This window comes from Heteronotia binoei, chromosome 4 (assembly GCF_032191835.1).
Source record: "Heteronotia binoei isolate CCM8104 ecotype False Entrance Well chromosome 4, APGP_CSIRO_Hbin_v1, whole genome shotgun sequence".
Taxonomy (NCBI): domain Eukaryota; kingdom Metazoa; phylum Chordata; class Lepidosauria; order Squamata; family Gekkonidae; genus Heteronotia; species Heteronotia binoei.
In genome coordinates, this window is record NC_083226.1 from 101,477,979 (window position 1) to 101,491,484 (window position 13,506).

Here is a 13,506-nt window from a genome sequence, read left to right on the forward strand (position 1 = left end):
AAACCACTATCATGTCACCCCGCAGTCGTAATTTTAATGTTATCTGAATATGAAGCAGGAACATTACAGTTGATAACTGTCACTTTCGTAGCCTAACCTACTTTACAGGATAGTTTTGAGGATAAAATATTAGCTGATTGAGTTCTCATTTGGGAAAAAAAATGAGTTATAAAGTAAATTTTAAAAGTATTTTGCAGTCAGATCAAATGCATTTTTTGCTTGGAAGCAAGTCCCATTAAGTTCATTGGGCTTATATCAGGTAAGCATGTGTAGAATGGCAACTGTGGTAAATTTTTACTTCATTTTTTGTAGGGAGGGCGGAGCAGTTTGAAAAATAAGAGGTAGCTTTCTGAAGGATACCTTTTGTATCTGTATTTTGGGTTTTCTGAAGGGTACCTTTTGTATCTGTATTTTGGGTTTATTTTCTTCTATTGTGCCCCTTGCCATTCAGAGAGAAACATGTGTACAGGGGGAGTACCATCTGTCCTTTAGCAGCAGATCTCTTATTTACAGTGCAAGCCAATATACCTGAGAAGTCACCTGGAGCTTATTCATTAACTTTCTGTTTCCAGTTGGTGATATAAATAGGAAGGAGAAACTTTTATTTCTACCAATCCACACAGTTCTGAAGACTCAAGGGCACTTGTGTTCTTTTTAAAAGTGGTGGTAAGTTCCAGTAGTTCCTGCTTTTTGCTGCATCTAACTAAAAATGTGTTCCTGGCAGTTTGTAGACCCTCAGGAACAGCATAGTGGAGGCAGCAGTGAGATGGAGGGCAGATATTTACACTCTCTCTTAAGAAAACTTAAGTGCCCTTAAGTCTCTGGATTGTGATTGGGTATAGGCCACTGTGGGTCTTGATGCTTTAGTTGCAACCTTTTCTTTTTAGTCATACTAGTTCAGTACCATCCCCTCAATCTTTCCATGTAAACAAGTATGAAATAATAAAGTACCTCTGGACATAATGGGGTGCCTTTTACTCCTCCCATGTATTTGTTTAGCAAGCAGGACTTCTCTTGGTACGGGTAGTTGGGCTTCCACACAGGTCTGTGTTCCAGCACTCTCTTTTTTTAAAAGAAAAGATAATGTCTCCTGCCTTTTGACCAAATTCTGAGGTAAGTTCAGTCCCCCCCACAAAAAAAAAATAAATTAAAAACTTAATTTAATTTAAAACTCTATTCCTGGTTGCAGTTAACTCATTTTTGTTGCTCTTTGCTGCAGCAGTGTTATTTTTAGTTAGTTTAAAGTAACTTTATGTTTGAGTATAGTGAGGATGGATTCCCAGTAAACACAGATTTTTGCAATGCATACTGGGTAGTTATCAAACCTAAAAAAATTGTGGTTTGAATATAAAGCTCTGTTTGTCTCCTTATTGGATCTTATTTCAAATGTTTTTTTATGCTGGCCTTTTTCTGACCAAAAAGAGCCCCGTGCTGCAGAGTGTTAAAGCTGCAGTCCTGCAGTCCTAAGCTCTGTTCACGACCTGAGTTCGATCCCCAGTGGAAGCTGGGTTTTCAGGTAGCTGGCTCAAGGTTGACTCAGCCTTCCATCCTTCCGAGGTCAGTAAAATGAGTACCCAGTTTGCTGGGGGGAAAGTGTAGATGACTGGGGAAGGCAATGGCAAACCACCCTGTAAAAAGTCTGCTGTGAAAACGTGAAAGCAACATCACCCCAGAGTTGGAAATGACTGGTGCTTGCACATGGGATCTTTCCTTTCCTTCCTTTTTGTGACCAACTCAGGACTCAAGGTAGATAACAACAATAAAATTGCATAAAATCACAATTAAATAAAATATATCTAAAGCTACATTAAAATTGCCATTCTAAAAACATTTTGTATGCAGTTGGAGGAAATATTACCTTTGGACTGTCCCAAAAGCTGTGCAGAATAACTTACCATGGCCTTTCTTGCAGACATGGGGTAGTCACTGAAAGAGTCCAGGCTGTTGTAGAGCATGTCATAGGCAAAGGGGGCGTAGACAAGAAATCATTGTTGTGAAGAGTAAAACTGCCACATAGTAACATGTAGGGAGAGGTCTTTCTTGAGATATGGTGATTCCAGATCATAGAGGGCTTTTATGTAAGCACCGGCACCTTGGATTTCCACGAGGGGGATACTCCATTCAACAAACTGTGGATTTGAATTTGGATGTCACACCAAGCCACAATTAGTACAAACTTAAGAAACTGGCTACAAACCCTAGTTTGAAATCCTGGTTTTGTGCCAAATGACAAACTAATTTGTAGGACTGCTTGCACTTACGTATCACAATGAAAATTTAATGAGGCACAGTTTATCATAATGGCTGAATGTGTCCTGAACTTAAATCTGATTTTTTTAAAAATTTGGCAAGTAGGTTTTATTATCTCAAATTACATGGACCCACACCATTTTGGTATATAGGCTCTTTTTTATTTTTATTCCATCTTGCTTTCTTCCAGGTTACCATTAAGAACATTGAACGAGAACTCATCTGCCCAGCATGCAAGGAATTATTTACCCATCCGCTTATTCTCCCTTGTCAACATAGTATCTGCCACAAATGTGTAAAAGAAATTCTCTACTTCACATTTGAAGATTCATTCAATGATGCTGCTTCCGAGACTTCCAATCACAGTAGCCCTCGTATCCGGATTAGTTCACCTAGCATGGATAGGATTGACAGGGCTAGTAGATCAGGTATGTACAAGAAGCCCTGTTTGATCAACACAAAGTCTGAGTAGTGGAATCTGTTTGTAAATAATCAAAGCATTCTAAAAAGTATAACTTCCTTTGTAACTCATTTGTTATCATTAAGTGTTCTTAGAGCATATGTTTTGAGTGAAACAGATCCCATATAGTGTCATCAGGCCATTCTAGTAAGTTGTGATTCCTTGAGGTGGCATCACTTTGCTTAGAATATGCCTCTTTTTTACTGTTTTAATTTCTGGTTTTTTTATTCGTGTTCATTGGCATTTTTTATTTTAATTTTTTTTTCTGCCTGGAAATAAGTTCCTCTTATTTTAATAAAAGCGTGATTAAAGGACAACAATGGCTTTTCCTTTCTTCCCATCTCCCAGAAGTTTTTCTCCCTATCCCCCTATATGCTCCAATAACCTGAATGAAGAACACAATTAGCAAAATACCATTGGGGTTTTAAAAAGTTTATTGTTTTCATCTGTATTATTGTATTGTTTTTAACCTATGTATAGTTTTTACCTGATTTACATCACCCAGAGCCTGGTTTGGGCCAGGATGCGGTGATTCAGAAGATAACAGCAATAATAATAATAATTATTATTATTATTCTGTGGTTTCTCAGTTATATATGGTTTCACCACCAGTGTGGTGCTGAAACTCTTCACAGCAGCATTCTTTCTTGCTATGAACTTTACTGATGTTACTATGATAGATGCAGAATTGAACAAGAATCTTCAAAATAGTGTCTGTGAATACTTAGATATATGAGATTTTATTTAACAGAGAAATTTTAATACTGTTACATCAGCTGCTACACTGGTGTTCTGCAACTGGTTAGTTGGCATTGAATTGTTTAGTTGAGGATTTCAAATTACCTCTGCAAGTCTAATCTAATAATAAATAGTTGAATAAAGGTATCCCCCCCTCCTCCAGCTAGATACAATGAGGACTTTCTGTTGGTATTAAAGGACGTTGTATAATGAAATAGTGCTCCCTCTTATATCTTATTTGTGCTGCCTGATCTAATGCAGGTTTACTTATAAGTAAGTGTGCACAGAATTGCAACAAGTTGTTCTTCTTTTCTACTGTATCTAATTGCAGTGGGAAAGAGGGCAACTGGTGCTTTATCTTGGGTATATTGTGATAGAAAATCCTTTCTGTTTCTTAAAACAGCTCTCTGTTCATTGTTTACAGCCTCACAGAAGAGGTCTCTTGGGTGGAGAGGTAGAAATGCTTAACTTTTGTAAAAATGTAGATAGTGTAGTATTTGGATCTTATTAAATATCTTTGACCTATAGTTCTTTAAACATCTGTGGTCAAACTTAGCAAGTGGCTAGAGATAATACTATTGGGGGGAAGGGCAACTACTTCGATTTTTGCAAAACAGATTTAAAGGTGAACTGGATTCCCATGTGTTAATGTCTCTTTGTTCACAATCTAAAATAATTTTCATGCAAATAAAAAATGTATATGCGATGGTTCCATTTTCTTTTTTAACTAATTTGTTCTGATATTTTTATGCCAATAAAGGCGAACTTGAACTTAAAAATTATAGTAGCCTTTTAATTTGGCTTTGCTTTAGCAATTGTAAAGTTATAGTTTGTAGCATTGTTGAGTATTAGTGATGTAATATATTCTGATCTAGCACATCATATTATGAGAGGAAATGTATTGCAAAACACTTCATGTAATAGTACATTAGTTAGTGAAGCAGAAGTTATCAGTGGCAATTGTATTAAAATGGCGTATTGTGCACTGATTGCTTTAAACGTGTACTTTTCCTGGAAACAGAGGTGGGTCATTGCCTCATTGCAACATTGATTTCTGTTGGAGGGATTACAGACACCCCTTTAGGTTGTTTAAGAGGCTGTTGCTAGCCCTCCATTGATTGCTACTCATGTGCCACTCCTAAACACTATATGGCATCACTGTGCCTATAAACAATGTTTCCTGCTGCTACTACACCAGCATGTGTTGATTTACTACTTTTTTTGCTTTGGTAAGCCTTGGAATATAAGAATGTAAGAGAAGATATGTTGGATCAGGCCAATGGCCCATCCAGTGCAACACTCTATCACACAGTGGCCAAAACCCAGGTGCCATAAGGAGGGCCAGAACTCGAGAAGCTTTCCCACTATTACCCCCCAAGAATACAGGGCATCACTTCCCCAGACATGGTGTCACTTCCCCAGACAGAGTATATTGTGGCTAATAGCTACTAATGGACCTCTGCTCCATATGTTTATCCAGTCCCCTCTTAAAGTTGTCTATGCTTATAGCTGCCACCACTTCATGCGAATATGAATTCCATATATTAATTACTCTTTGGTTTCAGAAAGTCCCAGGTCCAATTCCCAGTATTTCTAGTTAAGAGGACCAGGATGTAGGTAATGTGAAAGGCCTCTGGCTGTGATTCTGAAAAGCTTCTGCTAATCTGAGTAGGCAATGCTGACTTAGTTGGTCCAGTGGTCTGACTCAGTTGGTGCATACACACACACTAAATAACACACTTTGCAGCTGGATTTTTACTGTGTTAATAATAGCAAAATCCACTTGCAACCAGTTGCCATGTGAATGCACCCAGTGCAAGGCAGCATAATGTGTTCAGTCTTACTCTGTTCTCTTGAAAGACCCACATAAACAGCCTGGATTCAGTGATGTCATTGTACAAATGCACAAATGTGAAAGTTTTGCACTGATTGTTCATGTCAGTTTTTTTCTTTTATGAGTGTATTTGAGAAAGCTTGGTATTGGAAACAGCTTACAGCACTAAATTGAGGAATACATTTACCTTTAAAGCAGTAGTTTGCAATTTGTGATGCAGGACCCAAAAGTGAATCAAGACTCTCTTAAGCAGTTGGGTTTTTGATTTTCAAACAATTTTTATTAGCAATATATGTGAATATATTCAATTTCTTATATCACTAATAACTACTTCCCCCCATATATTACTTTCTACCTCCCCCTCCCCCCATTACTTGACCCCCACCGGTATACTAAATTCAAAACATCATTATAAAAGGTACCCCTAATTAATAAGAACCAAAGTTCGTATCCTCTCCCCACTTGTACTTAATCATTATTAAAGATTGTCCAATGTCCTTTTATTTTCCATTCTTTTTCTACATATCTTCAGAACTTCTTCCACTCCATCTTAAATATTTCTAAATCATAGTCTCTTAAAGTTCTCATTAACTTATCCATTTCACTCCATGTCATAACTTTAACAATCCAATCCCATTTCTCTGGTATTTTTTCTTGCTTCCACAACTGCGCATACAATGTCCTAGCAGCTTAGAGCAAGTACCAGATTAAAGTTCTGTCTTCTTTTGGAAATTTTTCCATTTGTAATCCTAACAGAAAAGTCTCTGCAACTTTGTTAAATTCATATCCCAAGATTTTAGAAATCTCTTGCTGAATCATCTGCCAAAACTTTTTAGCTTTTTCACAAGTCCACCACATATGGTAGAAAGAACCTTCATGCTTTTTACATTTCCAGCATCTGTCTGGCATCTTGTTATTCATCTTTGCCAATTTTTAGGAGTTATATACCATCTGTACATCAAAACAATTTTCTTTAATATTCTGACATGTTGAGAGTTTCATAGAGTTCTTCCACAAATATTCCCAAGTTTCCATCTGTATTTCTTTATTCACATTAATTGCCCATTTAATCATTTGAGATTTCACTAGTTCATCTTCTGTAGACCATTGTAGAAGTAATTTATATACTTTTGAAATTAATTTATCATTGTCTCCAAGCAGAACTTTTTCCATTTCTGTTTGCTCCTTCCTTATTCCTTCAGTTTTAATATCATTCTCCACCAAGCTCTTTATTTGTTGCATTTGAAACCAATCATATTTATTATTCAACTCTTCAGCAGTTATCAGTTCTATTTTGCCACTTTGTATTTTTAATAGTTGACTGTATGACAACCACTTTTCTTCCCCTATCTCAGCTGTTATTTTTATTACTTCCGCCGGTACTATCCATAACAGTCTTCTCTAATCTCCATACTTCTTATATTTCATCCATGTAGTTAACAAATTATTTCTTATATAATGGTGAGAGAAAAAACCGTCCATCTTTTTTTCCATAATACAAATATGCATGCCAGCCAAATTTATTTCCATGACCTTCCAACACTAAAAGTTTTCTGTTTAACAGCGTTATCCATTCTTTTATCCACACTAAACAAACTGCTTCTTGATATAATCTTAAATTTGGTAATTGAAATTCACCTCTCTCTTTTGCATCTGTCAAAATTTTCATTTTAATCCTTGGTTTCTTCCCGGCCCACACAAATTTTGAAAATTTTCTTCGCCATTTATCAAATTGTTTACTATCCTTCACAACAGGAATAGTTTGAAACAAATACATTATTCTTGGTAGAATATTCATTTTAATTGCAGCTATTCTACCCAACAATTACAAATTAAGCTTGTTCCATTTTAGCATGTCTTCATCCATTTTACGCCATAACTTCTCATAATTATTTTTGAACAGATCAATATTCTTCATTGTTATCTCCACCCCCAGATATTTTACCTTGGAGGTGACTTTGCAGCCCGTTAGTGTCTGCAATTCTTGTTGTTTGTTTATCTGCATATTTTTACACAGAATTTTTGATTTTTCTCTATTAATACAAAGTCCTACCAACTTCCCATATTCTTGTATTTTAGCTAACAACAGAGGTGTAACTTGTATGGGGTTTTCATTTATAAACATTATATCATCAGCGAAAGCTCTATATTTGTAAGTGAATCCTTTTATTCTTAATCCTATATCTTTTTCTTCTTGTATCTGCATCAATAATATTTCAAGAGTCATTATAAACAACAATGGTGAAAGTGGACAACCTTGTCTAATACCTTTGCTGATTTTCATATCTTCTGTAAGATCTGCATTTATGCATAACCTTGCGCTTTGTTCAGAATATATTGCTTTTATCATTCTTATAAAGCTTTCTCCAAGCTCCATTTTTTCCATTACTGCAAACATAAAGTCCCAGTTTAAATTGTCAAATGCTTTCTCTGCATCTGCAAAGAATAATGCTACTTCTTTTTCTGGATGTCTTTCATAATATTCTACAATATTTACTACAGTTCTAATATTGTCTCTTATTTGCCTTTTGGGAAGAAAACCAGCTTGATCTTCCTTTTTAAAGTTTATCAAATGTTGTTTAAGCCGTTCTGCCAAGATTCTTGTATATATTTTATAGTCACTATTTAATAACGAAATTGGTCTATAATTTTTTACATTTGTGACATCTCTATCTTCCTTAGGTATCAATGAAATAACAGCTTCCTTCCATGTGTTTGGTATTTTTCCTTTTATTCTTATCATATTCATCAACTTCTGCAACTTTGGTATTAATTCCTCTTTGAAAGTTTTAAAAAATTTAGCTGTATATCCATCTGGCCCAGGTGCTTTTCCATTTTTCATTGCGTTGATTGCTGCTTCAATTTTTATTCTTTCAATTGGATCATTCAAAACTTTTCGCATATTTTCAGTTAAGGGCTCTATTTTTATCTTTTGTAAATATTCATCCATCTTCTCATTCTTTATTTTAACACCTTTAAATAATTTGGCATAATAGTTAAAAAATTATCTTTTTATTCCTTCTTGGGTAATCACTTCTCTTCCATCTACCACAATTTTATTAATAATTTTATTTTCCCTCTTTTTTTCAATTGCCAAGCCAAATACTTTCCCAGTTTATTTGCTCCCTCAAAGGTTTTCTGCTGCAATCTTTTCGAACTCCATTCCACTTCTTTATTTAACAGATGTCTCATTTGAGTTTGTAATATTGTAATTTCCCTTATAATTTTCTTTTTCCCTGGCCTTTTTCTCAATTCCCTTCTTTTTTCTTTATTTCATTTTGAATGTCCAACATCTGTTTCTCTTTTACTCTCTTGTCCTTATTATTCAAAGTAATCAACATTCCTCTCATTACTGCTTTATGAGCATCCCAGACCATCTGGAAATCTATGTCCTCTTTGTCATTCATTTGGAAAAAAGCTTTAATTTCATTTTCTAAGTATGTCACTGTTTCTTTATTCTGTAGCAAATCTTCATTCAATCTCCATCTTCTCAACTTCTTGGACAATTTTGTAATCTAAATTATTGGGTTATGATCAGCCCCAATCGTAGGTAAAATCTCTATCTTCCTTGTTATAAGACCTAAATCTTTAGTTCCCCACAACATGTCAATTCCAGAAAAAGTTTTATGTCTTGCTGAAAAAAAACTATAGTCCCAAACTTCAGGGTTAATTTCCTCCATATATCTTCCAGATTTTCTTGTTTAACCAGTTCAAAAAAAGACTTTGGCAATTTTCCTTCTTTACTATTATTTTTCCCCCCTCCAGATCTGTCCAATGAATTCTTAACTGTTTCATTAAAATCTCCTGTTATCAAAACTTGGTCATAAGTCAGTTCATCAAGCTGTTGTATAATGTCTTTAAAAAAACCATCCTTTGCACCATTAGGCGCATATAGTCCCAATAACAACATTTTCTTTCCATTTAATATTGTTTCTACTGCTACAAATCTTCCATCTTTATCCTTAAACACTAATTTGGGCTCCAATTCTTTTTTAATATAAAAAATCACTCCCCTTTTCTTCTGTTCAACCAATGAAAAAAATTCTACTCCCAATTGTTTATTCCATAAAAATTTATAATCCGTTTGTTTAATATGAACTTCTTGTAAGCAAATTATATTACAATTTTGTTTCTTAATCCAATGAAATGTTGCCCTTCTTTTTTGTGGTCCATTAACATTCCAAGACAATAATTTGTAATCCATCATGGTGCAAATTATTTTCTTCATAAAATCTATGCATTTCCTGTACATTTGTAATTGTAATTCTTTCCCCCTGAAGTTCAAAACTCAAACCTTCAGGTATTATCCATCTGAACCTTATTCCATTGTCTCTTAATTTTTCTGTCAGCTTTTTATATGTTCTATCATTTACCACTTGCCTTGGCAACTCCTTCATGATTCTTACTCTGCTGCCTCCCACTATCAGTGTCTTTTCAAAATTTTTATTCATGATCCTTCCCACCATTTCCTTTGTCATAAATCTTATGACCACATCTCTTGGTAAGTTATTTTTCTTGGCATAAAGTGAATTCACTCTGTACATATAGTCATACATGTTTTTAGTCTCTTCAGGATCTTCCTCTAAAGATTCTGCAATTATATTTATTATTTAGTCTTTTAGATCGCCATCTTCCTTTTCAGGTACTCCTCTCAGATGTATCTGAGTCTCCATCAATTTGCAGTCATGGATTGTCACTTTTTCTTGCATTTTCAACAAGGAGGAATCATACATTCATTCTACCTTCTACCTCCTGCACTTTCTTAGATGTTTCCTCTGTTTCCTTTCTGAGATCTTCCATATCCTTTTTAATCTCTTCAATAATTTCTTTTTTCGATTCAGTTATCATCTCTTTCATACCTCTCATCATTCTGGTCTCCATTGCCTCTAATTGGTCCTGCATTTTTTCCAGTGATGTAGCCCTAGTACGGGGTTGCTTGTGTTCTGACATTTAAAAAACAGCGAAAATTTGGACCTCACCAATTTCAATTTCAACTATCAGATTCAAAAGAATAGGACTTGCCTTTTATAACAAGCCTAATTTCGCTGTCCTCAGAGCTCCCAAAGTCAAGATATTTATTTTTAAAGTTTTTAAATCTTTCATAATGGTGGTCACGACTTTTTACTGCTCCTTAAATTTTTCCCCCTTTCATAAATGTCTAAAGTCCACACAAATAATATGTCCAATAATATTTATCATCCTCTTTTAAATTAATTCCAACAATTTTTAATGTCCCAAACACTTTAAAAACATTATTTTAATTTTAACCTCCAAGCAATGGCCGCTGATGTTTCTCAATGGTGTTATATTCCTACAGTAGGTTTTCCAGCCACTACTTCCTGCTTTACTTGCCACTAAGTCTCATTCACCCTGGTAAGGAGATCTTACGATACTTGACGTACTTCCTGTATTGCTTGAATGTGCTGCAGATCTGTGACGATGGTGCTCTTTTTTTAAAACCACAAGTAGACCAAACAATAAATTCCTTTCCACTTTTTAGCACTCTCCTTTATATTTACAAAGTCCAAATTTCAGCTCTTCCTCCCTTCTTCTTCCAAACTTTCTAGATTTTTATTTCCCACCTTTTAAATTTATTCCATTAAGCTGTAAATAGGCCCAGAATGAAAGATAGTAATCTGTACCTTCTCTTCCAATTATCCAAGTTCCCACCAGTCTTACATAACTTTAGATGTTTAGCAATGTCCAAGAAGGTTAGGATTCTGTCAAGCTTATGTCAAATAAATGGCTCTGAAAACTTCTGCAGATGATGAAAATGCAACTCTTCCCGGAATGATGATGAAAATGCAACTCTTCTCAAAGCCTCAAAGGAGCACCCCCCCCCGGGACTCCCTTTTAGCCAAGGTAAATCTCCTCAAAGTTTCCTGTGCATATCTTGGACTAATCTCTGACTGAGAAAAGTAGGCAGTAGGCATTAATTTGCCTTCCACTACCCCGAACAGAAGTTCCAGCCTGCTCCCATTATGAGAAGCAGCTCAGCTTGACATTTTCCTCCCCCGGAAGTCCCTTAAGCAGTTGGGTTTTGATGGAGATGGAGATATAGGGTGAACTAGGAGAGGATATTCTAGGAAGCTTGATCGTGGACTTGAATTTGCTTCTGCATAATATGAGAAGTGGCCATGTTGCTCAATAATGGTATCTAATTATGAATGTGTATTGTGTTACGCACCATCAAGTTGCTTCCAATTTATGGTAATCCAATGAATTAATAACCCCCTAATGCCCCAAATTCCCTATAACTAACAGCCTTGGTCAGATCTTGCAAACTGAGGGCTGTGGCTTCAAATGTAAACTCGTTCAGTATTAATTGGTATAAGATTTTCATGCTTTGTGTTGGAGTGGGGAAAAGTAGTATGCGGTTACATTACTAATGGGGTCCTGAAAAGTACAGTAAGCTTAGAAGAAGCATCAAAAAGTTTGAGAACCACTGCTTTATGCGAAAGCAAAGCTGAGTATCTTGGATCAAAATACAACTCACTGAAACTTAGTAAATTTAAAATTCTCAGATTGTGAACATTCTTGCTGTAGCTCAATTCTGTCTCAAAAATCATTAAGAAAAATATTTTGTCTTGTGAGAGCAAAAATGATTTATAAAGTATACAGGAATCCAGTTGACCTTAAAATGGTCACCTTTGATTTTTTTTTTTAAAAACCCACAATTTTTTTCTTATGGTCGGTCCTTCATAATGCTGGTGATATCACTGTATTAAAAAATCCTTAAGTTCAAGATTTTTAAATCTCCTTTCTAGTTACTCTGATATTTGTTCTGAGTTACACTTCAGAATGTTGAGAATTCTGTTTTTTTTGCATCCATCTCATTGCACATTTGTTACTGGCCTTGCTGGAGAGCACCTTTAGTTTCTAGTTCAGTCACAAGGGAAGCAGAACTAGGAAGGTGGTACTGATAATGTGTTTTTAGCCACTGACAGGCCTCACAGGAGGAGAGCTCCTGAACCGCTAAATGTTATTGTGCTCTTTATTTCTTAATGCCCCCCCCCCAAAAAAAAAATTGCTTCTAGGCTCCATTGTTCAAACTCCCTGTGAGAATTTTGCTGAACTCTAAGATTTGACAAACTTTCTAATATTTTTCCCCCACAAAAATGGGGAAATAACCAAAACACATAAAGCAGACAGATGGAAATCTTTATCATGTCACTGTGACCATATAGGATAACATAATTTAAAAAGCATGATGGGAGTATGGTTTTATTATGTCAATTATAATTCAAGAAACATTTTAAGGTAGATGCTGAGCTGGTATAATTTAGTACACGTTCTGATGATGTCAGGGATGTGTGGCATATGCAAATGAGTTGTGCTAATGAGCTCTGGCTCCTCTTTTTTCTATGAAATGACCCCTGGCCACAAAGCTATAAAATTGTGTTACTCAAGTTCAGCACATATACAGGAGAAAACAGTGGGTGAAGTACAGTTCTTCTCAGCCACTGGAAACAATACAATTTAAGATATGAAAGGCAAATAGAGAATAAGCAGTTCTTATTAGCCCTGTAAAGAGTATCCTAAGAAATTTGTTATTGGAATCAAATATGGAGCACAATGTGGAGGCATTTGCCTGTCCTTTAATTATAGCCTCTTTTTTTCAACTAGCTAGGATATAACTTCTAAAAACTGTACAAAAGTACAGTTCATGCATGACATAGCTGTTTGTCTGAGCAAAGATTACATGAAAGGGGATGGAAAATCTTGGATCTTTTGGATGTATAAATTATTGTAATGGTGTCACCAGTATGTATATAAAATCATGCTTTCATCATACTTTCTCTAACTTTTAAGTTACTGAAAGAAGGTGTCACAGTTCTGTGGAACTTAACTCCATATTTTAGCTTGAACAAGAAGGCTCACAGGTGTTAACACTAAGGGAGCATGCTACTGGCTAAGTATTTCAGATTGCATTGTCTAAGCTTGACCACTACACTGTTGTGCATGTATATGTGTGTGTAACTTATTTTGGATTTTGTCTTTGCTTGTGTAACTGGCAAATAGCTTGAACTAGAGTGACATTGGTTGCCTGCTATCCTAGGCAGCATTAGACTGTTTTGGTGATTCTTTTGCATGTTGCATGTTATATCATTTTTCTCCCCAGACCATTGTGTTCTTCAAATTGTATGTGGCATGCTTAAAGTATATTTCAGTAAAGGCTTTTAAGTTATTGTTTTGTATCATGCATGTGCTGCTCATATCCTTG

The 13,506-nt window shown here is 35.5% G+C and overlaps 1 protein-coding gene across 4 annotated transcripts in view; it reads left to right on the plus strand.

Annotated features, from left to right (window-relative positions):
• TRIM36 (tripartite motif containing 36) overlaps window positions 1-13,506 on the plus strand; it is a 71,309-nt gene that overhangs the window by 21,899 nt on the left and 35,904 nt on the right. For 2 of the 4 annotated variants that reach the window (XM_060235585.1, XM_060235586.1), the window contains exon 2: window positions 2,441-2,678. In XM_060235585.1, the coding sequence (XP_060091568.1) occupies window positions 2,441-2,678 (238 nt within the window). Of the gene's footprint in view, window positions 1-2,440; window positions 2,679-2,711; window positions 2,731-3,883; window positions 3,903-13,506 lie in introns of those variants that run through there. The other 2 variants (XM_060235587.1, XM_060235588.1) reach the window with 2 other exon arrangements.